Source organism: Xenopus tropicalis, chromosome 10 (assembly GCF_000004195.4).
Source record: "Xenopus tropicalis strain Nigerian chromosome 10, UCB_Xtro_10.0, whole genome shotgun sequence".
Taxonomy (NCBI): Eukaryota; Metazoa; Chordata; class Amphibia; order Anura; family Pipidae; genus Xenopus; species Xenopus tropicalis.
In genome coordinates this window covers 41810120-41837550 of record NC_030686.2, presented here as the reverse complement: position 1 = coordinate 41837550, position 27431 = coordinate 41810120, and the positions used below count along the sequence as shown (strand labels likewise).

At 44.7% G+C, this 27431-nt stretch overlaps 1 protein-coding gene across 3 annotated transcripts; it reads left to right on the top strand.

The window, feature by feature from the left end:
• Positions 1–679: 679 nt before the first annotated feature.
• On the top strand, positions 680–27103 carry cbfa2t2 (CBFA2/RUNX1 translocation partner 2). Of its 3 annotated transcripts, none has more exons than XM_031893951.1 (11): positions 680–922; positions 19207–19350; positions 20689–20930; positions 22435–22524; positions 22650–22831; positions 23209–23462; positions 23642–23739; positions 23863–24055; positions 24176–24244; positions 24901–25091; positions 25427–27103. In XM_031893951.1, exons 1-11 carry the CDS (start codon positions 895–897, stop codon positions 25700–25702), a joined length of 1767 nt encoding a protein of 588 aa, XP_031749811.1. In that variant the 5' UTR covers positions 680–894; the 3' UTR covers positions 25703–27103.
• The last annotated feature ends 328 nt before the right edge of the window (positions 27104–27431 follow it).

Sequence of the window (27431 nt, the reverse complement as noted above, 5' to 3'; positions counted from 1 at the left end):
AGTCCCTTCCCACAGGCTATTATCCCCCACTGCTACTATAGGCACCATCTCTCCCTACTATACCTGCTATCCCACAGCCCCAGTCCCTTCCCAGAGGCTATTATCCCACTGCTACTATAGGCACCATCTATCCCTACTAAACCTTCTATCCCCGACCCATGGTTCTGACCAAGACCTTTATCGCTTGCTTTGCAGGCTGATTATGTGTTGCATTTTTTTAAATGTGCTACTATTTAACCTGCACCTTGTGTTATGCAGGCCCCGGGGCTTGTGCACTTGCTAAGGGCTTGCCGTTCTCAATTGACTTAATTTAAAGGTATTCTGAATGACAATACAGTAACTACAGCAGCTTGCATGTAAATGCATAACCTGCTGTTAGTGAATTTAAAGTGTTTTATTTCAAAGGGCTGATGGGGCAACACTTGTTCTAGGCCATTTCTAGTTATTTTAATGATGTTATTAAATATTAAATGTACACTGAGTATACTATAAAAAATACATCTGGAACACACACAACCCTTGGAGTGCCTTATTTATTGGATAAGTATGTATAACTGTACCTTGTGCAGCATTGCAGTGTAACTGCCTGTGGATTGGGTAAAGCACACTTACTGTCATTGTACTGACTGCTGGAGAGGAGGAGGTAACTGCTGGAGAAGAGGAGGAGGACCCTGCCTGAGCAAGGAGGAGGAAGAGGAGGAGGAGAAGAAGGCAGCACCCTTCCCCCTCCCTCTTCCCTTGTATGGGTCCCAGCCCCCTCTCTTCCATCCCCACAGTCTCTTCCAGCTCCTGCAGCGGCCCTTTAACCTCCTGTCGATAGCAGCGACAGCAAGACTATTGCCATCTTACTGGGGATTTGTGTGACATTGTGGCTTTGCACTTGCTTTGGATAGGATGGTTGGCATCCCGGGACCCTTTCAGTGTAAGTACCATCTACCTTTCCTATTCTATTAAGGGGGGTATTTTGGCTCTTCTTGCTGGTTTTCAGTAGTAGTGTCCATATCTGTGTATGGCAGAGCAGAGAGTTAACTAGTAGTGTTCCTTTGTGCTGGGAGTGCTGTATGTAAAAGGGTTAACAAAGCATGGAAGGTGATTTTTGCTGAATGACATAGGCTCCTATGGTACTAATGGGTTAAACACTGTGCTTATCTGAGTAGGTTCATTTTTGCGCATTAAATGTCTGATTGAGGGTATTGAAGGGTTAATGCTAGCTTATGTGTTGGTATCTACTGGTATTATTAAGATGAGATGTTGGAGTGTATTTGCTATTTTGTGTTTGTAAGAAGGCTACTAAGGTTTGGCTGGTCCCCTTGGCCACAGCACCTACAGTTTGGTTACTAAAGGAAAAACCTGATGGCAACCTGTGGCCTTGGTACAGCTGGGCACACAGTGACACTGGGAGGGCTGCAGGTCGCTCTGCCTTGGCATCCACTACTATGCATGGCAGATAGGAGTTTTATCTGTGCTCAGTTTTAGCTGCAGTGGAGGGATTATTTTCTTTTGTGGAGGAATCCTGCCTGGCACTCAGTTAGTTAATTCATGGAATTTGGAAAAGGGTTGGCATGGCGGTTACTGTGGAAAAGATTTTATTGAGGACCCCCTTCTGACACTGAGGATTAAGCAAGCAGGGTGCTGATCCATTCCCAAGCCCATATCCCTCAGCTGCCTTGGGGCTAGGTGCTGCCATGTTAGATACCATAGGTAACTTTGTTACTTTCCCATGCAACATTGATATTTGTTTTCTCACAGTGCAACACAGTTTCAATCTGTGATGTTACATAGAAATGAATGATAAAGGTATATGGACTTACTGATCTTTAGGCAATACAGCAGGGCCCTCCAACCTGCAGCCTTCCAGCTGTGTATCTCAACTCCCAGCATGCACTGAGACAGGTACTTCAGCTGCAAGGTAAACCATGAGGGCCTTGTTACAACTGGGATGCATGCATTTTATGCTCCATACTAGGGGAAGCCATTTCTTGGTGCAGCCTGCACTTCCTTTTGGAGTAAGCACTGTACCGTGCAAGGAAAGTTGGTAGCACAATGTCCCACCGGGAACAGCTTCCCCCTTTGTGGCTTTTAAAGCTATTTATTATTATTCTATATATATATATATATATATATATATATATCATTATTCTTTTCTGTCTATATAATTAAAACACATATTACCTAATTATGGGCTTCTATATTGAATGTTGGTGAGACAAATGCCCTTTAATATGTCCTTTTGGGAAAATATAGCGAAATGACATCTATAAATATCCAGCCATTTGCTTTCCTGCGCTAAATGTGCATTATAAAGCTCTAGGGTAGCTGGTGATTGAGACATGAGCAAAAATAAACCCTGTCTCTTGGACTGGCCACCTGTGGCTATACTGTTGCACTACATCTCCCAGCATCCCCAGTGATGCCTATAGCAATGCTTTACTGTCAGGGTTGACAAAAAGCCGTACTGGAATGTTGATAGTTCTGCAGTTTTCTGTTACAGTATAATGATGAAAATGTGGCGCCTTCTGGGATCCATCACTGAGAATGTTCTACAAAGCTGGATCCCCCCGCAGCTTTTTGTAGTTGTTTGGCCCAAGGTTTCTGGCCTCCTCCGTGGAGGGAAATTATTGGTGTGTCAGACTCCGCAGAGCCAGACAGTCTCGCAGAACAGCTGCTACAGATTATATTCTTAGACTTTATTGATTAGATTCTGCTCTTGGAAACAGACCGATCTGCCCTGTTTATAAACAGGCCGCATTCAAGGGCCCCGAGCCGGGCTGTGCCATGGGAGCGAATACTTGGAGGATTTGTAATTGTGTCAGTATGTTCCTTCAGAAATACTCTATTCTGTGTGTGTTGTGTAATGAACGCCGGCTTGTATATAAAGTTATATGGGCTGTGCATAAATATTCTTGGAAATAGGATTTTGGGCCATGGGAAGGCTTTTTTATAAATAACCTGTAAAAATATCCTTATAAAGGGTGCTTAGCAGTGTCATAAGTTATTAATGGTGCTTACTGACATTGTATGTATCACATGACTTGCTGAACTTTTCAGTTATAATGCAAAAATTACCCCTTACGTTAAAATAAATAAAAAAAAAAAAGTATATTAGAAGTTAAAAGATCTGTATAACCTAAAGCCTTATGCCTTTATATGGTCACAGTGACCTCATATATCCTTATCATTTACAGTAGGGGGTACATTATCCCTTATACACATGAGTGATACTCAGAGTTCCCTGTATAACTCAGCCTGCAGCCTTGTGCCTTTATATGGGCACAGAACCCCTCAGTGACTTCTAATATCCTTATCATTTACAGTAGGGGGTACATTATCCCTTATAATACATGAGTGATACTCAGAGTTCCCTGTATAACTCACCCTGCAGCCTTGTGCCTTTATATGGGGGGCACAGAACCCCTCAGTGACTGCTAATATCCTTATCATTTACAGTAGGGGGTACATTATCCCTTATAATACATGAGTGATACTCAGAGCTCCCTGTATAACTCAGCCTGCAGCCTTGTGCCTTTATATGGGCACAGAACCCCTCAGTGACTGCTAATATCCTTATCATTTACAGTAGGGGGTACATTATCCCTTATAATACATGAGTGATACTCAGAGTTCCCTGTATAACTCAGCCTGCAGCCTTGTACCCTTATATGGTCATTGCTATGACTTTTGAACAGAGTATGTAAGAAAGTAATGAGCTCATTGATATTAATGGAACATTTTTTTGAGAATTCTTCCTTGCTCAGATGATGAAAAAGATTTAAACCCTGAACTTCCTAAACATTTTCCCATTTCTAATATATTCCTTCAGTATAACTACAGTGGGTGTATCTTACGTCAGATCCTATAAACTTGTCATATAGGGAGGGCATGCCTGTAAGATTTATTTTTTGCATACATTGAGATAAGCCCCTCAGGATTAAGATGGCCATACATGGCCCCACTGCACCAAGTTTGCAGTATTGGCCTGTGTATGGGGTCCAGCTGATATCTGGATAAAAATTTACTGTATATCTTTGGGGATGAGGACTGAATTAGGACTGTTGCATGGTCCTCATCATAGGACCTCATCATATTGGCCCAAAGGTAGGTATCTAAAGATTCCTTCAGACTGATTTGGCAGCTTACCTGCCCATGTATGGGAACCCCTCAATGTTGATCAGGCAGGTTTTATTTTTTCCATCGGATTGGGGAGAGCATCGGCTCATAGATGCGATCCTTGCTCCAACGGCATCTATCCCGATTGCGGTAATCCAGTCTTTTGGCCTAAGGGCCAAATGATTGGATTGCTTTGATATCGCCCACCTTAGGTGGTCATATTGGGGGAAAAATCCACTTGTTTAGCGACTTCGGCAAACAAGCAAATCTTACCAAGGTGGCCATACACGCAGCGATTGGTCACACGACAGATCATTCCCACCCTCCAGAGATGTTCAGGGCTGAATCATGAGATATGGAGGTAGAAACAATAGGAATTCTACCTCCTTCTGCCGATTTAGCCCTGAACGTAGACTTTGCTCGGGTCAAAATCTTTTAACTAGGCCGATCGATTTGCCTCGGCAATATCGGTTGCCTCGTTGACCCGGCATACGCGCACCGTTTATCGCACGAAACGAGGTTTTGTACGATATCATCAGTGCGTGTATGGGCGGTTTTACTCTTGAGAACAACTATTGTTTGGGCAACAAAAAGCCCTTGAGATACCATTAGTGAAGATCATCATTTGAAAGAAAAAAAACTTGATTTGAGCTGTCAGTGTCATTATAGTTATATTTAGCCACTTGGATAGATCTTTGGAGACGTTTGTGTCAGTGTTCACAAGTGAGTGCTTTTAGGCTGTTACCCTTTTGACATTTGCCTAAAGAGAAGACTGACACCTAGACTGGAGAACCTGATACAGATGTCATGTCCATATGTTATTTTCACCTTTGGGAGTTTACAGTTTCTTATGGGGACATGTAAAAGTTAGGCAATCTGTAGCTTCCCTCCCAGCCTATTTGCACAGTGCATAAGGGTAGTCCCTCCAGCTTTGAGCCAGTATTATTTGCTGGTATTACAAGTAGATACATTTTATATAGTCAGTGCAGTGCATCAGGGCTCCTTTTAGGTGGCTAAACTGTGGCGCTTATATGATAGCACAGATGACAGATGTCAGTCTATTTATGTCCACCTTTAGTCTAATGGCACTGGTCTGTTTTCTCCATTGGTGCTGGTGGGGGAAACCTAAATGATGCTTTTTTGTGCCGAAATCCACTCTGTGTGTGCACTGGGAAGCTTATTCCATGCCTGCCAGAGCGCACACATACAGGGAACAGAAGGCAGCGACCCGTGTGTCATTAGTCTTACACTTAAACACAAGTTGTTTGCTTGCAGCATTCCCAGACATGCTGAAGTTTCCATACAGTGATGTTAATATAGAGGAAACTAACCTCATGACTTTGGGGGTTGAGGGTGCTCAGTCCTGCAATTTCAACATCTGACTGCACCCATGGGTGTCCCAGCAGGGTGGTAACAGGCTGCTCCTGAGTTGGTTGTAGGGCCCACAGATGCAACATTACTCCGCTGTTTCCATATTTTTATAGCTAGTAAAGAAATGAAGAGAGTAGTTGTTTTTTACAACCTGCGGGGAACAATCAAATTGTTTTCTCACATGCTGAAAATGACAGATTCTAACAATATACAGCCAAGAGTTATTTTTTTTATCATCTGCAAAAAGGCTGGTTACAAGTATGTTATGTAAAATTGATGTTTCTAATATCTTGCAGTTTACCTTATTTTCAATTTTGTACCTTTGAAGTGTGCCTCTTTTAAACCTAAAATATAAAATGATGTGTGGAGCTGTGCCACTGTGACAGAATGCTCTTTTATACAGATAGCTAGAATCTCGGCCATAAAGCAGGGCAGGACTGCTGCTTGCAATGGGGGGATCAGATAGGATCTGTGCCACTGTGACAGAATGCTCTGTTATACAGATAGCTAGAATCTCAGCCATAAAGCAGGGTAGGACTGCTGCTTACAATGGGGATCAGATAAGATCTGTGCCACTGGGACAGAATGCTCTGTTATACAGATAGCTAGAATCTCAGCCATAAAGCAGGGCAGGACTGCTGCTTACAATGGGGGGGATCAGATAGGATCTGTGCCACTGTGACAGAATGCTCTGTTATACAGATAGCTAGAATCTCAGCCATAAAGCAGGGCAGGACTGCTGCTTACAATGGGGATCAGATAAGATCTGTGCCACTGGGACAGAATGCTCTGTTATACAGATAGCTAGAATCTCAGCCATAAAGCAGGGCAGGACTGCTGCTTACAATGGGGGGGATCAGATAGGATCTGTGCCACTGTGACAGAATGCTCTGTTATACAGATAGCTAGAATCTCAGCCATAAAGCAGGGCAGGACTGCTGCTTATAATGGGGGGGATCAGATAGGATCTGTGCCACTGTGACAGAATGCTCTGTTATACAGATAGCTAGAATCTCAGCCATAAAGCAGGGCAGGACTGCTGCTTACAATGGGGATCAGATAAGATATGTGCCACTGTGACAGAATATTCTGTTTTCTTGTAGATTGTAAGCTCTTTTGGGCAGGGCCCAGATAGCTAGAATCTCAGCAGAACAGAATTGTTGCTTTGTAAGAGGAAGGAGACAGACATTTGATTACAAGTCTTATATCTTTTTACAAAACCAATCATGGAGGAATTTACAGTGGTTTAGAAAATATTACAAAAACAAAGTGCAAAAAAACAAGTGCAAGATGAAATATTGTCTTATCAATGCATAGACTCATAAAAAGTTGGATCATGCACAATTGTGCAAGAGCAATTATATTTGGGGACTGTGCCTAAAACAGTACACATGGCAAGGGAATGATTAGATTGTTGGCAGTGTGTGCTTAGGTGCAGACTATGAATTGCTGAACCCTTTGTATACATTTGTCTGGGCTCACACGCTGTACAAAGAGTAGTCCCTGCCTTTCTGTATCAGTGGAAGTGCACTTGCTGACAGGCAGTGATGAAGCTGGTTCTGCATGTCAAACCCTCTGGGTGTGTGAGTGGCCAGGTGTGCGCTGTGAACAGCCAGGTGTGCTCTATTCATGTTGCACCTGGTCTGCCCTACACCCTCCCCCCTCTCAGTTGCATCTAGGGGTCTAGTGCTAATGGGATGGGGGATTAACTGCTGGTTTGGGGGCTATATACACATATCACACTACTCACTGTTTGTTTAAACTCTATCTTTCAGTTCTAAAATCCCCTGCAACTTATCTCTGCCTTTCATGTGCCTTACCCCATTAAACCCAGCGTGACTGGGCCGCCGGGGTACCGGGAAAAAACCCGGTGGGCCCCGGCGGCCCAGATCCAATCCCCCCAGGGCACTCCCGCAATCCGACATCTCCTTCCCCTGATGCGCCGCAGGTACGTTTCTTCTAGGAGCACTCGGAGGACCCTGATTAAACGCCAAGCACATACATATATAATCCAGGGGTCCCCAACCTTTTTTACCCTTGAGCCACAATCAATTGTAAAAAGAGTTGGGGCGCAACACAAGAATAAACAATGTACCTGGGGGCACCAAATAAGAGTGGTGATTGGTTATTTGGCAGCCCCGATGTGTACTGACAGCCAACAGGAGGTTCTATTTGGCAGTACCCCTGGTTTTTATTAGGGATGCACCGAATCCCGGATTCGGTTTGGGTTTCGGGACGAATCCACCTTTTTTTTTGAAGAATCCACAGTCTCGGGCGAACTGGTTAAATTGTAGGGGGGGGGGCCATTTTTTTTTACCCTTCCCGATAATTAGGATTCGGATTCGATTCAGCAGAAACCGTCAGGGTGGGTTTGGGGGTTCGGTCGAACCCAAAAAAGTGGGTTTGGTGTATTCCTAGTTTTTATGCAGCCAAAGCCTGCTTCTAAGCTAGAAATTCAAAAATAAGCACCTTCTTTGAGGCCACTGGGAGCAACATCCTAGCTGATCAAGCGGTGGTTGAACCCAATGCACCTGCAGTCACCTCTCGTGTGATCCAAATGATGTCATTGTCCTTCCTGACTCCAACGTGGCAGCTGGGGCAGTTCCATGCCATATATTTTCTCACTTGCTGATAAAGCAAATGAAATGATTTACTGTATCTGCCAGTACAACTGCTTCTGAGTGAGAATTCATCCAATTCATTCATTGTTGTCTATGGATTCTATTCTTGCCACACGGATCTGTTTGGGGCTTGTGAATATGGCATTGCTCTCGTATGCACTCTCTTGCATGAAAATCACCCTAGCTGCCATTTTTTTCAGTATTACATAGCAATGGGGGTCAGTTTGGTGAAGTCTGACTCCACATTTTGAGCGTGGGATATTTTATACCAGTAAGACAGCAAACTTTACATATTGCTCTAAAAGAATTGCAAGTTATTGTTAAGATTTGTATTTTTCATCTGTTCGGGCTTATTTAGTTGCTTGGAAAATGAACCGGCTTTGTGTATTATGCGGTAACAGCTCGCTCAGTTGGATGGCAAAACATTTCCCTTTGTGCAATTGGAAGCCATTGTGCAGTTAATGGCCCCCTCCCAGAGTCCTTTGCATCAGGCTGCCTATTAGCCAACTTTCTGATGGGGTCCCAGAACACAAAGAAGTCCCTCTGTTCTTGCCTTTCAGTGGCAGATCAAGGCAGTTCCATGCATTAGGCTTGTGATGACAACTCCTTCTGCTCGCTGTGAGGTATATTTATATAAGTACAGTGGTTGGTTGGAGTCCCAGCATAAGACAGAAAGCACCTGCATTAATAAACTGTTTAACTGTTGGATGAATTGCTGCGAGTGCTTGGCTTCTGTCTCTCGTTTCTCAGATGTATGGGAACACAAAGCTTGCAGAATAATACCAACCATGGCTGCTGTTCTAACGCAGAATATTGATTTCTTCTAATTATTGGGGTCTGCCTTGACTGCTCTGATTTCTGTCAAAATATACTTAGAAGCAAGAATTGTGTGTTTGTTTAAGGTGCATCTCCCCCCTATTGTCCTGATTTAGATGGTACATTTACAAATAGCAGACCCCAAGGCTTGTCAGGTACTGTCCAAGGGTTCATGCAGTCTCGGACTGGCCCACCGGGATACCAGGAAAACTCCCGGTGGGCCCAGGTGTCAGTGGGCCCTCTTGCTTCTAACTATTTGGCCAATTGCATGGTGATTCCCTATTTCTGTATGGAAAAAAGAGATGGAAGAATAGAGAAAAGAGTCTTGGATAATAAAAAGGTTGAGGGAGTAGAGGAGGAATCATAGTTTAGAAAGTGGGCCTATGGTCCAAGGTTTTCTGGTGGGCCCCTGGCATCTCAGTCCAACACTGGGTTCAGGTGTCTGGGTGTGGCAAGCCAGAATGGGGGGGTGGTCTAAAATGCCTTGATTTTTAATTGTATGTTGGGAGGTTCATCCTCTTAGGGCTCTGGTACACGGGGAGATTAGTCGCCCGCGAGCAGGGAGTTTTGCCGCGGGCGACTAATCTCCCCGTGTGCCAGAGCCCTAAAGCTGGCAGTTAGCTCGTTTGGCAAGGTTTCCTGGATCAAAACAGATGCCAATGCAGGCCCAGAAAGAATCACATCTGCGCGTCTGTGTGGTCCTTGGGGTATTCAAACCTGCCAGATAAATATCGTTCTGGGAGAGCCCATACCATGCCATCTCAATTGTTAGATTAAATCTGCTCGTGTATGGCTAGCTTTAATGTGTGGTCTATCAATAGAAAGTGCCTCTAAAAACCGAAGACTGTTGGTGGTGCAGCAAGTAGTACTTCAACAAGGCTAACCGAAAATGTAAAACATCTCAGTAACCAATCACCCTTTAGCTTAAGTAGCCCCATGTGCTATTGCCCTAAACATAATGGCACACAATATATTCTGGTACCTATGTAATGTCTAGCTTGTGATAGGTAGCTAAATGCCTTTTTATTAACAACAGTGGTTATTGCATTGACCCTGACAGTCTGATGGTGAGTTGCTGAGTGGAAATTACCAGACCGACGGGTGCAGCCATAGGTTCAGCACACTGCAAATATTGTCAATTTAAAAGAACTTTCCAGCATTTTGCTGCAAATGTGGCACTAGCCTTAGGACCACAGACCATGCTACGTTAGGGCTGTTCTGGTATAAAGACATCACTAGACAGATCAAGCTCTTGTAGCCAACAGAGGGTTGTCCCCATCAGTATAAAGGCATAGGCATGGCTGGATCCCACAAACAAATGTCTGTTCTGTAGAACTCAGTCTCTTCTTAATTCCCATACAGATTTACAGTGTGTGTGACTTTGCACAGAGACCCTGTGCCCCCCCAGCCCCCACCCTTGTAGTTGTGGAGTAATGACATGCTGTGTTAGAGAGGTGGGTGGCTGACTTCCTTGTTAAAATGAATAGCTCCGGGCTACACAGCCTCCATCAGACATTCTGGAGCCAGAGGCCAGAGCTATGGAATGTACGGAAACCTCACACTTTGGCCTTCTGTGTTCCTGGGGGGGTGGGGGGGTTCCACTGGAAGCTGTAAGTTTGGCTCAGTCCAGGGTACTTTCCCACCTGGTGTCTACTGGCCCAACACAGCCTTCCATCTGATGTTAATGTAATTAAAGGGATAATACCACACTTCTTCCTTTTTTGGCAATAATTTTCCTTGAAATTCTAGCATCATTATGTTTAAGCTACACCCATATACAGTTGCATAGGAGTGCAAGCAGCGTCGGACTGGGCTTCCTGAGGCTCCTGATATCTAGGGCCCACTCTCAGAAGAAATGGATGGAGATTGAATGTTACAGACAACAGGTAGAGGTCCCCCTGTTGTGCTGGGCCCTGTGAGAATCTGCTTCAGAAGTTAGGCAAAAGTTTAGCAAATTAATTGCGAATAAAGGTTAGTTAAAACTTAGGTAACTTGCCTAGAAACTTAGGTAACTTGCGTACAAGCAAAAATACAATTCACCACCAATGAATTAAACAACGTAAGGTAAATTCTACTCCCCCCCCATTGAACTAACTGACTTATTAGCGCATTTATTATGCAATAGCTATTTATATGCGCTGCTTATTATAGTGAAACATCAACTGTTGATTTTGGGAGCTATTTACTGAATTTTATTAGTGTCTCCTACATGAACTTTCCAGCACAGGAATGACTGATTATTGGGCCCCACAGCAACATCATTGGGCCCTTACGCTAACTTATGCAGTTTATATAACTTGTGAAAAAACTTACGTAACTTTCATATCAAGCAATGAAAGGGCTGCTCTGGGTTTTCCATAGATGGTGCATCTCAGGGCATGGGCCCACCGGGCTATTCTCTGGTACTCTGGCAGGCCAATCCAGTATTCTGCCAGTACTCTGGCAGGCCAATCCAACCTGTATATAAGCAGGGTAATGGTGGCCATAAGTGCACAGATAATACTGTTAAACGATTGTTTCCGTTAAGCTTGGTTGTAGGATAACAAAAAGATCTTTTAAAAATCTACTCATCTATGGCCAGCTTAACTGTGGATATTGGTTGGTCTGGGGATCAGGCAGAGTTTCATTTTATCTGCCATGTTAGCCAGTACATTGGGCATCACTGGATAACAATGCAAAGAGGAGTCTCTTCTTTTTCTACTATTCCAATCATTTGTGCTTTTTGCACAAAGTTGGAAAAGTAGAAAGTCAGCCATACTATGTGCGGCCTATAATATTCTATCTGTCTGTTAAGAGCATGGGCCAGTTGGAACGCGGCCCCTGAATGGCCACTTTTTGGTATTTTTGCACCAGGACATCGTGTTAAGTCCATGACTTGTTCCAAGTAACGGGTGCAAGGTGCCATAAGGATCCTAAGTAGGGGTTTCCACTTGTCCAATTTTCACATGGGCTGTCCAGTTCAGAACTGCTATCCAGGTATAAGTGTTCTGAAATCAAGGCAAAACTTTGCCATTATGGTCCTGGAATTGGAGCAATCAGTCACTGCAATGCCACCATTCTGACCTGAAACATCATATTTCACCCCCCACATTGTATGTCCCAGTACAGTTCAGTTAAAGAGAGAGTTCCATGACTTTACTATGTCTGTCATTAATCAGTCATGGTGATAGGTTACTCAGAGACAAATGAATTGCTGAGGACCATGCATGTGTTTCCCTTCATGTGTAATTTCATTAATCTGCATTGAGGATAGTTCTGCCCATGGCCAGAACTGTTAAATGGAGACTGGAGCCCCTTACTCTTTATCATTATCTACATTCCAATGTGAGTCCTCTGCCATATTAGAGCAAGCGGTATTCTTCCTATAAATAATATTTTTATCTGAGAATGATATAACTTATTGCTAAATTTCCTTGTGGTTGCCATGGAAACCAGTGCAGTGCTGCTCAGTAGGAGGGGAAAACGCTCCACAGCAGAACTTTGGCCAATATATTTATATATACACACATATATTTGTACTAATGAGTGTTAGTTTGCGGTCCATCTGTTCTTTGAGCCCCTCCAAGTATACTGCACTTTTTTCCTGTACCAACCTGATTCTGCAATTTCCTAGCAAAGGATTCTGGTACACCGTATGGAGCCAATTATTTGAATATTGATATGCCGGGTCCGATAGAGTCCGATACAAACCCCCCAGGTTACAAGTGTGTTCTGCTGAAACTCAAGCATCTGTTTATTATTCAGGGCAGTGGCACTTTAATCCTTGTAGTGAGTGACAGGAAACAGGAACAGGTCTGCCTTCCCAGGTCCTGGTAAGCGTCACCCATCTATCTCTTCCTTGATCTGTGGGCAAACTACAGGGCATTCCTCTAGTATAAAATGTAATAAAGCAAAAAGAAAATAGCTTTGTGTTGTATGATTATATATGTGTGTGTATGGGGGCCATTACCTACAGTATGTGCTATGGATATCACTTGGTTTGGGGACTATGATGCCAGACATCTCCTACGAATCTCCTATTTACTTCCTGCTTTTTTTTTATGGTTCATTCAGTGATATAACTACAAAGGAAGCAGACCCCTGGGGTCCTGGGGGACAGGTTGGCCAGGACCTGGGTCTGGTTCCTCTATAGCTGTAGAGAAACCCCCCCAGGTGGAATGGATTCTCCTGGCGAAATTGGCAAAAATTCACTCAAATCTGTATCTAGGGAGGTTGTGCTTCAGGCTTCAGGCATGTACAAAGCCAGCCCATATTGTAAAGTACAGGTATGGGGTCCCTTATCCGGAAACCGTTATCCAGAAAGCTCTTGCAGAACAATCCTATTGGGTTTATTCATACCTCCCAACATTTGAAAAATGAAAAGAGGGACAAAAAGATTTTGCTGTATTTGGCAAATTTTTTGACCACGCCCCCTTTTGTGGTCATGCCCCAATTACCACACCCCATTTTAAAAAAAATACCCCTTTTATATAGATCAAATGGCGGGAGCAGACGAAAATGTGCTATACCCTCATACTGAATGACCTAAGGAAAACAATACAGCAACTCCTACATTAAAATACAAATATAGAGAGAAGGCAGTCAGTTATAAGTGAGTTATAACTAAGTACCAGTTTTTCCCCCCATACACAGTAGCCCCCCATACACAGTGCCCCTATACACAGTAGCCCCCCCTATCACAGTAGCCCCCTATCACAGTAGCCCCCTATCACAGTAGCCCCCTATACACCGTAGCCCCCTATACACAGTGTCCCCCTATCACAGTACCTCCCATAGGAGCTCCGCCTTCTTCTGTGGCTTCGTTATGCCTCTCCTTGTGCAGCGCGACAGGCCCTTTTATAAGGTTGCGCCTGTGCGTAATGACGTCACACCCACAGGCGCAACCTTATAAAAGGGACTGTCGCGCAGCGCAAGGAGAGGCATAACGAAGCCGCAGACGAAGCGTGAACATCCGGCACAGCAAGCGCATCCCGCTGTGCCGGATAGTTCCATGAATGTCCCACAATGCGGGACATTCATGGAACTATCCGGGACAGCGGGACGCGCCATAAAAAGCGGGACTGTCCCGCGAAAAGCGGGACAGTTGGGGGGTATGGTTTATTTAATGGTTAAATGATTCCCTTTTCTCTGTAATAATAAAACAGTACCTGTACTTGATCCCAACTAAGATATAATTACCCCTTATTGGGGGCAGAACAGCCATATTGGGTTTATTTAATGGTTAAATGATTCCCTTTTCTCTGTAATAATAAAATAGTACCTGTACTTGATCCCAACTAAGATATAATTACCCCTTATTGGGGGCAGAACAGCCCTATTGGGTTTATTTAATGGTTAAATGATTCCCTTTTCTCTGTAATAATAAAACAGTACCTGTACTTGATCCCAACTAAGATATAATTACCCCTTATTGGGGCAGAACAGCCCTATTGGGTTTATTTAATGGTTAAATGATTCCCTTTTCTCTGTAATAATAAAACAGTACCTGTACTTGATCCCAACTAAGATATAATTACCCCTTATTGGGGCAGAACAGCCCTATTGGGTTTATTTAATGGTTAAATGATTCCCTTTTCTCTGTAATAATAAAACAGTACCTGTACTTGATCCCAACTAAGATATAATTACCCCTTATTGGGGGCAGAACAGCCCTATTGGGTTTATTTAATGGTTAAATGATTCCCTTTTCTCTGTAATAATAAAACAGTACCTGTACTTGATCCCAACTAAGATATAATTACCCCTTATTGGGGGCAGAACAATCCTATTGGGTTTAATTAATGTTTTATTGATTTTTTTTAGTAGACTTAAGGTATGGAGATCCAAATTAAGGAATACCATTGGTCCCGAGCATTCTGGATAACGGGTCCTATACCTGTACCAATATGTAAAAATCAGGTGTAAACTATATAGACATAGAAAATTGTGAACATACTGTTTTGTTAGTAAAATTCCCTTAGCTCAGCATAGAATAGTTCTACTTAACAAGAGAAATTGAAATGCACCTTTTTTTATTTAAACATTTTCAGCAAGTAGGAGGTTTCCGAGCATTGCAGTTGTACGGACATTCAGGTTTGGCCAAATTTACCCCCCACCCAATCACTATTCTAGTCCAACTGGATTGGATCTAGTGGTAGGAGTATATCTAGTGGCATTTAAAAAGCAGGAAGCCCTGGTAACAGAGGTAGAGACAGAGCGAGAGAGCTGGGGTGGGGGGGCGGATAGAGTGTATGTCTCTCTCTGGCAGTAGGGGGGGTGTTATTCAGTGTGACAGCACATCTGCAGTCCATCTGCACCGGCCTACCCTACCCTGATTGTTTCCAACACACTGAGGAATCACAGATGTATTAAACACAGGCTATTTTTGTTAGGGGGGGCATATATATATATATATATCTAACTCTCTGCCCCCCCCCCAAGAAAATCCTATTTAGAATTCCAGAGCTGCAAATCGAAGCCGGTAAGCTCTTTCCATTACTATTTACTCTCCTCTGTGTCCTTGAGCGTATCAGGGAATAGCAATGTCTATAGAGTGTCTATTTTATTATAGTTATACATATTGGTCTGATGCATGATCAGGTTTGATGTGCCCCCCACAGCCCCAAACAAGATCTCTTTCCAGAAATTATATTCTATGGGTCACTTGGTTCATAATAAACATTCCTATATTCTTTTTTTCCCCTAATGTGTGTCAGCTAGGTTTCGGGTACATGGGGTACAGGTATGGGAGCCATTATCCAGAATGCTTGGGACCTGGTGTTTTCCGGATAAGGAGTCTTTCCGTAATTTGGATCTCCTACCTTAAGTCTACTAAAACAAATTATATAAATAGTAATTAAACCCAATAGGATTGTTTTGCCTCCAATAAGGATTAATTACATCTTATTTGGGATCAAGTACAGGTACTGTTTTATTATTACAGAGAAAAGGGAATCATTTACCCATTAAATAAACCCAGTAGGGCTGTTCTGCCCCCAATAAGGGGTAATTATATCTTAGTTGGGATCAAGTACAGGTACTGTTTTATTATTACAGAGAAAAAGGAAATCATTTTTAAAAATGTGAATTATTTGATTACAATGGAGTCTATGGGAGATGGCCTTTCCGTAATTCGGAACTTTGTTGGATAATGGGTAAAATATATTATGAGCAGCTTGTATACTGTGCTGGGGTATGTATAGCTAACATCATTTATACACCTTGGAATGAAGATGTGAATGCATTAATTCATTAGACTTGCCTTCTCAAGGGCATAGCTCCTGCTTTATATTCAGCAGGCTAATTAAGCGCATGGAAACCTGAGTCTGCTGCAGGGGATTCTGGGCAATGCCAATATCTTAAAGGTGCAGGGAGCATTATTTTGTGTGTTCATGATCAATTGCATTGGGCAATGATTTCAAAGGAAATCGCCATGGTAAATGGGTGTCAGTTGTGCTTTATGATGGTGAAAAAAGTGAGCGAATGACAATAATGTGTGTAATAGATTAAGGGCCGCAATGTAACGGCTGGTACAAATTGCTCTAATGAGCGTGATGTGTCTAATGGATCGTTTCAGGGGGGAAACAATTGGCGCCCGTGCTGAAACAGGCATCTTGACATTGGAATCCATCTGCTAGGAAATTAAGCTCTTCATTGAAATGCAGGGGTTAATTATTTAGCACCTTGTATAATAGATGCTTGCCCTGCAGAGCATGGAGGGTGGGATTGAGTTAAAAACCCCCCAACCTGTTGCATGTGTGCGAGAGCGCTGAGGCACACATAATACCCCATACACATTACCAGGGAGGGGGGAAGTAAGGAAAGAACTCTATCATTGTGTAAGTGACAGATGTGGTCCTTGTTTCCAATCACATGGCAACCCCCCCCCTTCTGTTCCTGACACCAGGTGCAGCCACTGTTACCCATAATCCCATTCACCGCCATTCATATGTCCCCATTGTCTTTCTAGGAAATTAGCATTGCGGTCTGATCCTCCCATTCCCTCCCCCCCAGTGCTCAGGCTGCAGGTGACAGTCCCATCAGCTGTTCTCCTTCTCTCCTGAATAACACGGCTGGGATGGGGGGGCTGCTTGTGTTTTCAATTAGCCCCTCATATTTATTCATATCTGTCACTGGGGCAGTCTGTCACGGGAAATCAATTGCCCCCTTGTGTGTTGTTAGTAATCAACAGGTTGCAAGTCACCTTCTGTCAGCACTGACAGGGCTTATCCGCCGTCATTATTTCAATTTAGTCATAGGTTCTCTGCCAGCGGAGTTTCTGTATGACCATGCAGCTAATTAACAAGGATTTTATTTAATGAAATTAACAGGGTGACTGTTACCCCTGTGTTTATCTGTAGGGGTAGATTTGGGGTGAGTGCTTATTTGTGCTCTGGGTACCCCTGGAACTATAGCAGGGTGACTGTTACCCCAGTGTTTCTATATATCTGTAACCTTGTTATGGGCTAAGGGGGCCCAGCCTGAAGGCCAGTTAGGGGGGATTTGGGGTGAGTGCTTATTTGTGCCCTGGGTACCCCTGGAACTATAGCAGGGTGACTGTTACCCCAATGTTTCTATATATCTGTAACCTTGTTATGAGCTAAGGGGGCCCAGCCTGAGGGCCAGTTAGGGGAGAGATTTGGGGTGAGTGCTTATTTGTGCCCTGGGTACCCCTGGAACTATAGCAGGGTGACTGTTACCCCAATGTTTCTATATATCTGTAACCTTGTTATGGGCTAAGGGGGCCCAGCCTGAAGGCCAGTTAGGGGGGGATTTGGGGTGAGTGCTTATTTGTGCCCTGGGTACCCCTGGAACTATAGCAGGGTGACTGTTACCCCAATGTTTCTATATATCTGTAACCTTGTTATGGGCTAAGGGGGCCCAGCCTGAGGGCCAGTTAGGGGGGGATTTGGGGTGAGTGCTTATTTGTGCCCTGGGTACCCCTGGAACTATAGCAGGGTGACTGTTACCCCAATGTTTCTATATATCTGTAACCTTGTTATGGGCTAAGGGGGCCCAGCCTGAGGGCCAGTTAGGGGGGGATTTGGGGTGAGTGCTTATTTGTGCCCTGGGTACCCCTGGAACTATAGCAGGGTGACTGTTACCCCAATGTTTCTATATATCTGTAACCTTGTTATGGGCTAAGGGGGCCCAGCCTGAGGGCCAGTTAGGGGGGGATTTGGGGTGAGTGCTTATTTGTGCCCTGGGTACCCCTGGAACTATAGCAGGGTGACTGTTACCCCAATGTTTCTATATATCTGTAACCTTGTTATGAGCTAAGGTGCCTAACAGAATTTTGGACCACAAAGGGGACGTACCAAGGCTGCAGTCCTCAAAGACAGTTTCTTATTTTGGAGAGCCATTTAATTTCACAGTTCCCCTCTACCCCCTCTCTAGCCTATGGGGTCCCCTCAGTCTGTAAAAGGAAGTTTAACAGATCCCGATTCCTAAGAGTTACTAAGAGCAGAGTTGAGTCTGTATCACAGTTTTCAGGGAACATATTTTTCTTAGGTCAGTTTACAGGAAAACATAACTGACGAGCTTCTTGTGTTCACAATTGAGTAAAGATGCTCACAGTGTGGCCAATCCATGCATTTCTTGAATTGGCAGTGAGGGGGTTAACCGCGCAGAGGAAAACCTCAACTTGGCAGAAACGGGAAACAGATGGAGAGCGGTTTCTGCACAGCGCTCTGGGATAAACACAGGGAGGATTCTGGGAAATAGCGAGTCAGAAATTCACAGGCATAAAAGCACCAGATAATTTTGTACTTGGGGGTTCTGAACAGTAGTGGGGTGTGTGGCTGCAAATATACAGCGGGGTGGATGCTCGCACAGGGCTGGCCTTGGAAGAAACCTTGGGTAACCTTGGGCACTTTCCCCTGACACCATCTTGCCTTACTACACACACTGTCCAACAGTTCCAGGCGGTCCCCAGAAAGAATTCAGCAGTTCCCAAGTTCCTATAAGTTTCTTCTTTGTAAAATTGATGCTCATTGGGGCCCCTTAAGGGTGGAGAGGGACCCCAATGGAAGGTCTTGCTTCAGCAACTGTTACTGGCTTGGTGGGATCAGAACAGGTTCTCCTTTGTGACAGGCTGCAGGGGGTGCCTGTTTCCCTGCAGCTGGAACACAAGGGGTTACACGGTCCCACCAGATGGTTCCTCCCAGCTGCTACATCCGCAGGGCAACCTGTTGTGTGACCCTGCATCTGTTGGTGCAACACCGGGGAGGATACAGGGGCTTACAAGCAATATGCTGTGCTTTAGTACTACGGCTTCTCTCCTTATGTCTCTCATTTCTGTGCCTTTATGCAGTTACTGGGGACAAGAGGGTGCCACCCATGCCTGGGTCTCCCATGGAAGTGAAGATCCACTCCAGATCCTCGCCGCCAACTATGGCACCACTTCCTCCTGTGAATCCTGGTGGCCCTCGGTCTGTTGCCTTTCCCCCATCATCACGTATGTACCCCTAGCCTAGTTAACCACAAAACCAAAAGGTGGGGGGGGGGGGGGGCATTTTAGATCACTCACTTCACTCTGCTGCACTGCATATTATCCATACTCTATAATATCCATTGTACCTTTTATATAGTTCCTATAGGGGTGAAGCACACGGAGCTACTAGTAGCAGCTACTTTTCGTGGCTACTAAAATAGACAATGCTGATCATTTACTGATAATTGTCTCTATTTGTGTTTTATAGAGGCAATGTTCAGTATTGTCTATGGCAGGGTATTTTCTGATATGTAGTAGCCGTGAAAAAGTAGCTGCTACTAGTAGTGCTTTGTGTCTTCACCCTTATTCCAACCCTGAGTCACCCACCAACAGCTCCAGCCCACTTGTAATAATCTGTGAGATTTATATTTAAATGTAACTGAGGAGTTCCGTGACCATACTTCATTCATGTATTATAAGGGATAATGTACCCCCTACTGTAAATGATAAGAATATTAGAAGTCACTGAGGGGTTCTGTGCCCATATAAAGGCACAAGGCTGCAGGCTGAGTTATACAGGGAGCTCTGAGTATCACTCATGTATTATAAGGGATAATGTACCCCCTACTGTAAATGATAAGGATATTAGCAGTCACTGAGGGGTTCTGTGCCCCCCATATAAAGGCACAAGGCTGCAGGCTGAGTTATACAGGGAACTCTGAGTATCACTCATGTATTATAAGGGATAATGTACCCCCTACTGTAAATGATAAGAATATTAGAAGTCACTGAGGGGTTCTGTGCCCATATAAAGGCACAAGGCTGCAGGCTGAGTTATACAGGGAACTCTGAGTATCACTCATGTATTATAAGGGATAATGTACCCCCTACTGTAAATGATAAGGATATTAGCAGTCACTGAGGGGTTCTGTGCCCATATAAAGGCACAAGGCTGCAGGCTGAGTTATACAGGGAATTCTGAGTATCACTCATGTATTATAAGGGATAATGTACCCCCTACTGTAAATGATAAGGATATTAGAAGTCACTGAGGGGTTCTGTGCCCATATAAAGGCACAAGGCTGCAGGCTGAGTTATACAGGGAACTCTGAGTATCACTCATGTATTATAAGGGATAATGTACCCCCTACTGTAAATTATAAGGATATCGGCATGCTACCTTTAAATTAATGGTTACCTTTGATGTCAGAAGTAACCATTAAAAAGATTATGAATCTCAGGAAGTTTGTAAGTTTAGTAATTACAGAAAGTTACCTAAATGCAATGGGTTTGGTAGAAAATATAGCATTTTACTGGAATGGCCTATGCTGCATACTATATTACCATGTGCTTCTTTTACAGATTCCAATGGCATCAACCATTCTCCCCCCACATTAAATGGAGCACCATCCCCACCTCAGCGTTCCAGCAATGGTCCATCATCCTCCTCCTCCTCTTCCCTGGCCAATCAGCAGCTTCCAGCCACCTGCGGGGTGAGGCAGCTCAGCAAACTGAAGAGATTTCTCACTACATTGCAGCAGTTTGGAAATGATATCTCTCCTGAGATAGGGGAAAAGGTTCGCACCCTCGTTTTGGCCCTTGTGGTAAGTAGAATGCACCCATATCCCTGTTCTCTTCCTCACAGCTACAGTCAGCATCCAACCTAATTGAGTTTTATTCTGACCTGGGCACTATCTGCATAGAGTTTGTTTGTTCTCCCCTTTTGAGCATAGATTTTTTCCATCTCTCCCTACTATTCCTGCTGTCCCACAGCCAGAGTCGCTTCCCAGAGGCTATTATCCCCCCACTGCTACTATAGGCACCATCTCTCCCTACTATACCTGCTATCCCACAGCCCCAGTCCCTTCCCAGAGGCTATTATCCCCCCACTGCTACTATAGGCACCATCTCTCCCTACTATTCCTGCTGTCCCACAGCCAGAGTCGCTTCCCAGAGGCTATTATCCCCCCACTGCTACTATAGGCACCATCTCTCCCTACTATACCTGCTATCCCACAGCCCCAGTCCCTTCCCAGAGGCTATTATCCCCCCACTGCTACTATAGGCACCATCCCTCCCTACTATACCTGCTATCCCACAGCCCCAGTCCCTTCCCAGAGGCTATTATCCCCCCACTGCTACTATAGGCACCATCTCTCCCTACTATACCTGCTATCCCACAGCCCCAGTCCCTTCCCAGAGGCTATTATCCCCCCACTGCTACTATAGGCACCATCTCTCCCTACTATACCTGCTATCCCACAGCCCCAGTCCCTTCCCAGAGGCTATTATCCCCCCACTGCTACTATAGGCACCATCTCTCCCTACTATACCTGCTATCCCACAGCCCCAGTCCCTTCCCAGAGGCTATTATCCCTCCACTGCTACTATAGGCACCATCTCTCCCTACTATACCTGCTATCCCACAGCCCCAGTCCCTTCCCAGAGGCTATTATCCCCCCACTGCTACTATAGGCACCATCTCTCCCTACTATACCTGCTATCCCACAGCCCCAGTCCCTTCCCAGAGGCTATTATCCCCCCACTGCTACTATAGGCACCATCTCTCCCTACTATACCTGCTATCCCACAGCCCCAGTCCCTTCCCAGAGGCTATTATCCCCCCACTGCTACTATAGGCACCATCTCTCCTTACTATACCTTACTAAGTTTTCTTACTCAATCGCACTTATACACTTGCTGATCCTCCACATAACACATTGGGCCACATTGCATTATTTGGCCCAAATGGACAGATCATCTGCAATCCAGCAGTGTCACTGGCTGGTCTGTCTAACTATACCCATGACCTGACATTATGCCCATATGGTCAGGCAGTATATGTGAGTATGTCTAGCCAGGCTTAAAGCTAATGCACAAGTAAAATGTTCTCAGGTTGTGGAGAAAATAGCAGTCCACTCCAAACTGCCCCATGGCAGGAATGGCATCTGCCTGTCAATGTGCTTTGGGTTCTATGGCAGGAAATAATGAATAATTACTTTTTCCATCTGTAAATTTGCAAAACGTCTATACCTGCAGGTGGTAGACCATCTAAGTGAAGGGAGCAGCTACTGTAGTTTAATTTGTCTATGTTATATTCTTGTGCAGAACTCAACTGTAACCATTGAGGAATTTCACTGCAAACTGCAGGAAGCCACCAATTTCCCCCTGCGCCCCTTTGTCATCCCATTCCTAAAGGTGAGTGAGAGACTAGGAACATCCAGTGCGGAGTTCTCCACGGGACTAACCCATGCGCCTAACTAGTCATTTAGCTGACTGACCCTCTGCATTGATAACTTCATATCTTCTAATCTATGTCATAGGCCAACTTGCCTCTTCTGCAGCGGGAGTTGCTACACTGTGCCCGAGCTGCCAAGCAGACCCCTTCCCAGTACCTGGCACAGCATGAACATATTCTCCTAAATACCAGCACCTCCTCCCCAGCGGATTCCTCAGAACTGCTTATGGAAGTGAATGGCAATGGGAAACGACATAGCCCTGACAGGTAAAAATGCACCCCCCCGCAAGGGCAAGTCACAGCCAGGGCAGGTAGGAGTTATATGTAAAGGTGGACTAATGCAAGGAAATTCTGAAAGGCAGGGATGGGTCAGGGTAAGAAGGACTTATATTAGAAAAGGGGTTCCCAAACTTGGGACTGGCCTCCCTAGGTGAGGGCAAAACACTGGGTAGTATTTGCTATTTAAAATGTTACTCAAACTATAGCAGGATATTATTGTTTAATATATATATATATAAGGGTATTCTGAGCAAATTTTGGGGGGCTCAAACAGGTTGATATCTGAGAAGAAACTAGATTGAGGCAGATGAGGCTTCTAGATTTAGAGACAATTGGTAGATGATTATTCTCTTTTAATCCAGAAGAGAAGAAAATGGCTGCGAGAGAGAGCCTGCACCCCCCGAACCTCCAGTTAAGAGAGTCTGCACTATCAGCCCAGCCCCCCGGCACAGCCCAGCTCTGTCCCTCCCCATCGTGAACAGTACCAGCCACTTCCACCCAACACCACCACCCCTTCAACACTACTCCTTGGAGGATATTCCCAGCTCCCAGCTTTACAGAGACCAACTAAGCAAGATCGCTGAACACCGAGACATCAGAGATCGGCATCACAGTTCTGGTAAGAAGAACTCCCTAATGAAACTGACCCTTGTGTGTGAATGTGATAGGGACTTTAGATTGCAAGCTCCACTGCGCAGGATCTAATGGGAATGATACAAAATATTTATGAAGTGCTATAGAATAAAGGACAATCTCAATAGCGTATGCAGTATTAATATATTATATTTGTGTCCCAAGGAGTCAATGGAAACTTAAATAATGGCTACCAAGAAGAACTTGTAGACCATCGGCTGACAGAGAGAGAATGGGCAGAAGAATGGAAACATCTGGACCATGTAAGTATAAGTATTCACATTAGTTTCACCTGTTCCATTACGGAGTGTGCCATCAAGTACCATGGAATCACTCAAATTGAAACATGCAAGGGTCATAATGCAACATTCCTCCTTTCCTTCCAGGCACTGAACTGTATCATGGAGATGGTGGAGAAGACTCGGCGCTCAATGGCCGTGTTGCGCCGCTGTCAGGAAGTGGACAGGGATGAGCTCAACTACTGGAAAAGGAGATTCAATGAGTCAAATGAGATCCGGAAGGGAAGTGAGCACCTCAGCAGGCAACACAGTCCTACCAGCACTGATTCTGGAACCAGTGGTAAGGGGACACGGTACTCTGTCGTCTGGTTTCTTCGGACGCACTCATTCTTTCCCCCCCCCTTCTCCTTGTAAAACTTCTCAAACTCACGAACTTTGTTTTTTTTTGTTTTTTTTGCAGATTCCATTCGAGACTTTGGGAGCAGGACAGGAACAGGCTATGTAACCGACGAGATCTGGAGAAAAGCAGGTATGAAATGTCACCCGCTATTATGTTACAATGAAGCAGGCCTGGACTGGTAATCTGTAGATTCTGGCAAATACCAGAGGGGCTGCTATAAGATGCCATAGACACTCACTATTTATTGGGCTAAGGGGGCTGTTTGGGCCTCTGGGTACTTGGAATGCCAGGACCCAGGGCCAGACTGGCAATCTGTGGGTTCAGGCAAATGCCAGAGGGGCTGCTATAAGATGCCATAGATACTCACTATTTATTGGGCTGGGGGGGGGGGCTGTTTGGGCCTCTGGGTACTTGGAATGCCAGGACCCAGGCCCAGACTGGCAATCTGTGGGTTCAGGCAAATGCCAGAGGGGCTGCTATAAGATGCCATAGACACTCACTATTTATTGGGCTGGGGGGCTGTTTGGGCCTCTGGGTACTTGGAATGCCAGGACCCAGGCCCAGACTGGCAATCTGTGGGTTCAGGCAAATGCCAGAGGGGCTGCTGTAAGATGCCATAGACAGTCACTATTTATTGGGCTGGGGGGGCTGTTTGGGCCTCTGTGTACTTGGAATGCCAGGACCCAGGCCCAGACTGGCAATCTGTAGATTCTGGCAAATACCAGAGGGGCTGCTATATATTGTCTCGGTATAGCTAACACTACACTTTCCCACTGGTCCCACAGAGGAGGCTGTGAATGAGGTCAAACGGCAGGCAATGTCCGAAGTACAGAAAGCTGTCTCAGAAGCAGAGCAGAAAGCGTTTGAGATGATAGCATCGGAGAGAGCAAGGATGGAACAGACCATCGCGGACACAAAGAGGAGGGCTGCAGAGGATGCCTTCTTGGTTGTGAATGAGCAGGAAGAGTCCACTGAGGTATAAAACATATTTAGTTATTGTGCATTTTTTCTAATTCTGCAGTGATCTAAACCATGGGTTTTCAGAGAGCATATCAGACCAATGTAGGCTAAATTCTCTAGTATAAAAAATCTAGAACCTTAGTCGTAAAGTAGTACAAAATTGCTGTATTGTGGGAGAAAGGAATAAGGTTTATTCAGGGGTGTAGCAATAGGAGAATCAGATCATGGGAATGCTGGTGCCCCGGGTGTATGGTTCCCCGACAACTCAAAGACGTCGGGGGGGTTACGTTTAGAAGGCCAAAGATTATTCTAAATGAGGAGATTTAATCTGCAATTTCCCCGCCTCTGCAGAGCTGCTGGAACTGTGGCCGGAAAGCCAGTGAGACGTGCAGTGGCTGTAACATCGCTCGCTACTGTGGCTCCTTCTGTCAGCACAAGGACTGGGAGAAACATCACCGCATCTGTGGCCAAGGCATACACACGCAGACAAAGCCACTTACTCCTACCCGTTCCCTCATTCCCAAAGCCTCTGACCCCGTCCTGCTGAGCCCCACTCTGGAGAGATCATCCAGCGCCACCTCACGCTCTTCCACGCCTGCTTCTGTCACTGCCGTTGATGGCCTGTGAAGGGGTTTATCCCCCCTATGGATTTATTTACCCCCTTTGCTGGGTAAATCCACGAGACAGTAGACGTATTGCCTGACATTTTCCAAAAGGAAAGAATCCACCCAGAGTTTAGGCATCTTGATTTTTTAAAATCTGTTGGCACATCAGAATGCAAGAAGAAAGAATAAAGAAGACGGAATAGTCCGTGGGGCCGTTGGATAAAAAAAAAGATCCCCCAGCATGTCTATTGTAATGGTCCATTGGCCCATCTCTTTCAAAAGGCAATTGCCCAAAAGGCCCAGTGACACCTGTGTGACAATAGCCTGGATGTGAGTCCAGTGGACCAGCTTGCTACAGACCTTAATCTGGGCCTCGGTGTGATATCCCAATTATAGAACGCTGACTGGACAAACCAAGTGATGGGCATTTTGCCCTTGTATCCCATAGGTTCATGCACAGAAAAGAAAGAATTCATTACTTTTAGACAAATTACCTCCATTGTGAGAGACTAAATACATTTCCCCATGCCTAAAGAAATCACTATACACACATAATCATTCAAATATTGAATATTCTGTTCGTGTATGGGAATGTATACATGCAAATGTGTGTCCTGTTGAAAGCTTTCCGTATAAGAAGAACCCTCTTGTATATCCACACATTAACTTTGCCTCCTCCCCTCTTCAATAGCCCCTTTAAGTCCCTATGCAACATGGCTGTTTAGTAATAGTAGCAGGACTACTTATAATCCAGTGCATTCTGCAATTTGCATTTGGGCTAATCACTCAACATCCATGCAATGTGTGTACGTGACCTATATTGGAGGTACAACGTGGCAACCCTAAGTTTAGTACATAAGTCCCTCAACCTAACCATGTTGTTTATCAGGGAGAAGCACTTGGTCACTTGGTTGATTAAGATGGAAAAAAAAATCAGGCTATTCGTAAAACGGAGATTGTATAAGGGATAATGTACCTCATATTGTAAAACATGTGGATATTAGAGTCACTAAGCATATGGATAGGCATATGGACTGTGCCATTGTCTAGGAACGGGTCAACTATGGGTTTGCAGCCCAAGGGATTTACAAGTTGGCAGACTGGTAAAAAGAGGTGGCAAATTCAGCGGGGTTATATTTTTCACATCCAAAGATCACATGATATCACCAAATCTGAGGATGAATGGTCATTCTGTCCATGTAGATATTGTAACATAATAAGGTTTATTTTCTCTATGTATTTTTGTGTCTGTTGAAAGTGATGAACGTCTCCTCCCACCGTCAGAGCTGCGGCGCTTCTTTGTCTGGTTTTATAAAGCGCCGTTTCATGAATAAGCTAGGTACCTTATGTGCATCCTGTACAGATTACAGATATACTAATCATTTATTATGGAGTTTATTCAATAAAGTTCATTTTACCAGTATCCCTGTTTATTTTTGTTGTTGACATGGGCAGGATGTGATCTTCCAATAGGTTGTTATGACTCCAGTGTGTGATTTTCTTAGACTTGCTTGTCTAATAATCCTGGGCTCCCAAACTGAGACATCGGGGTGTAGCTGCAAATCAAAGGCCCTGCAATTGTAGGGGGGGGGGTGTCTCTTGGGACCCACGGATACATGAGTTGCTGGGGGATCCAGGCCTATGAAATTAAACCACTAATGAGAATGCTAGGTTGGTATAACTTCAAGGCATAGATTATCCTCCCAGTTCTCCCAGTGCAATATGGGGAATGGCCAGGGCTGTTCAATATA

Bases quoted from the DNA above. Each gene is read 5' to 3' on its own strand.
- cbfa2t2 (XM_031893951.1), top strand. From the start codon at position 895: ATGGTTGGCATCCCGGGACCCTTTCAGT. The intron at 19,351-20,688 runs GTATGTACCCCT...CTTCTTTTACAG, and splicing joins TGCCTTTCCCCCATCATCAC to ATTCCAATGGCATCAACCAT. The intron at 25,092-25,426 runs GTATAAAACATA...CCGCCTCTGCAG, and splicing joins AGCAGGAAGAGTCCACTGAG to AGCTGCTGGAACTGTGGCCG.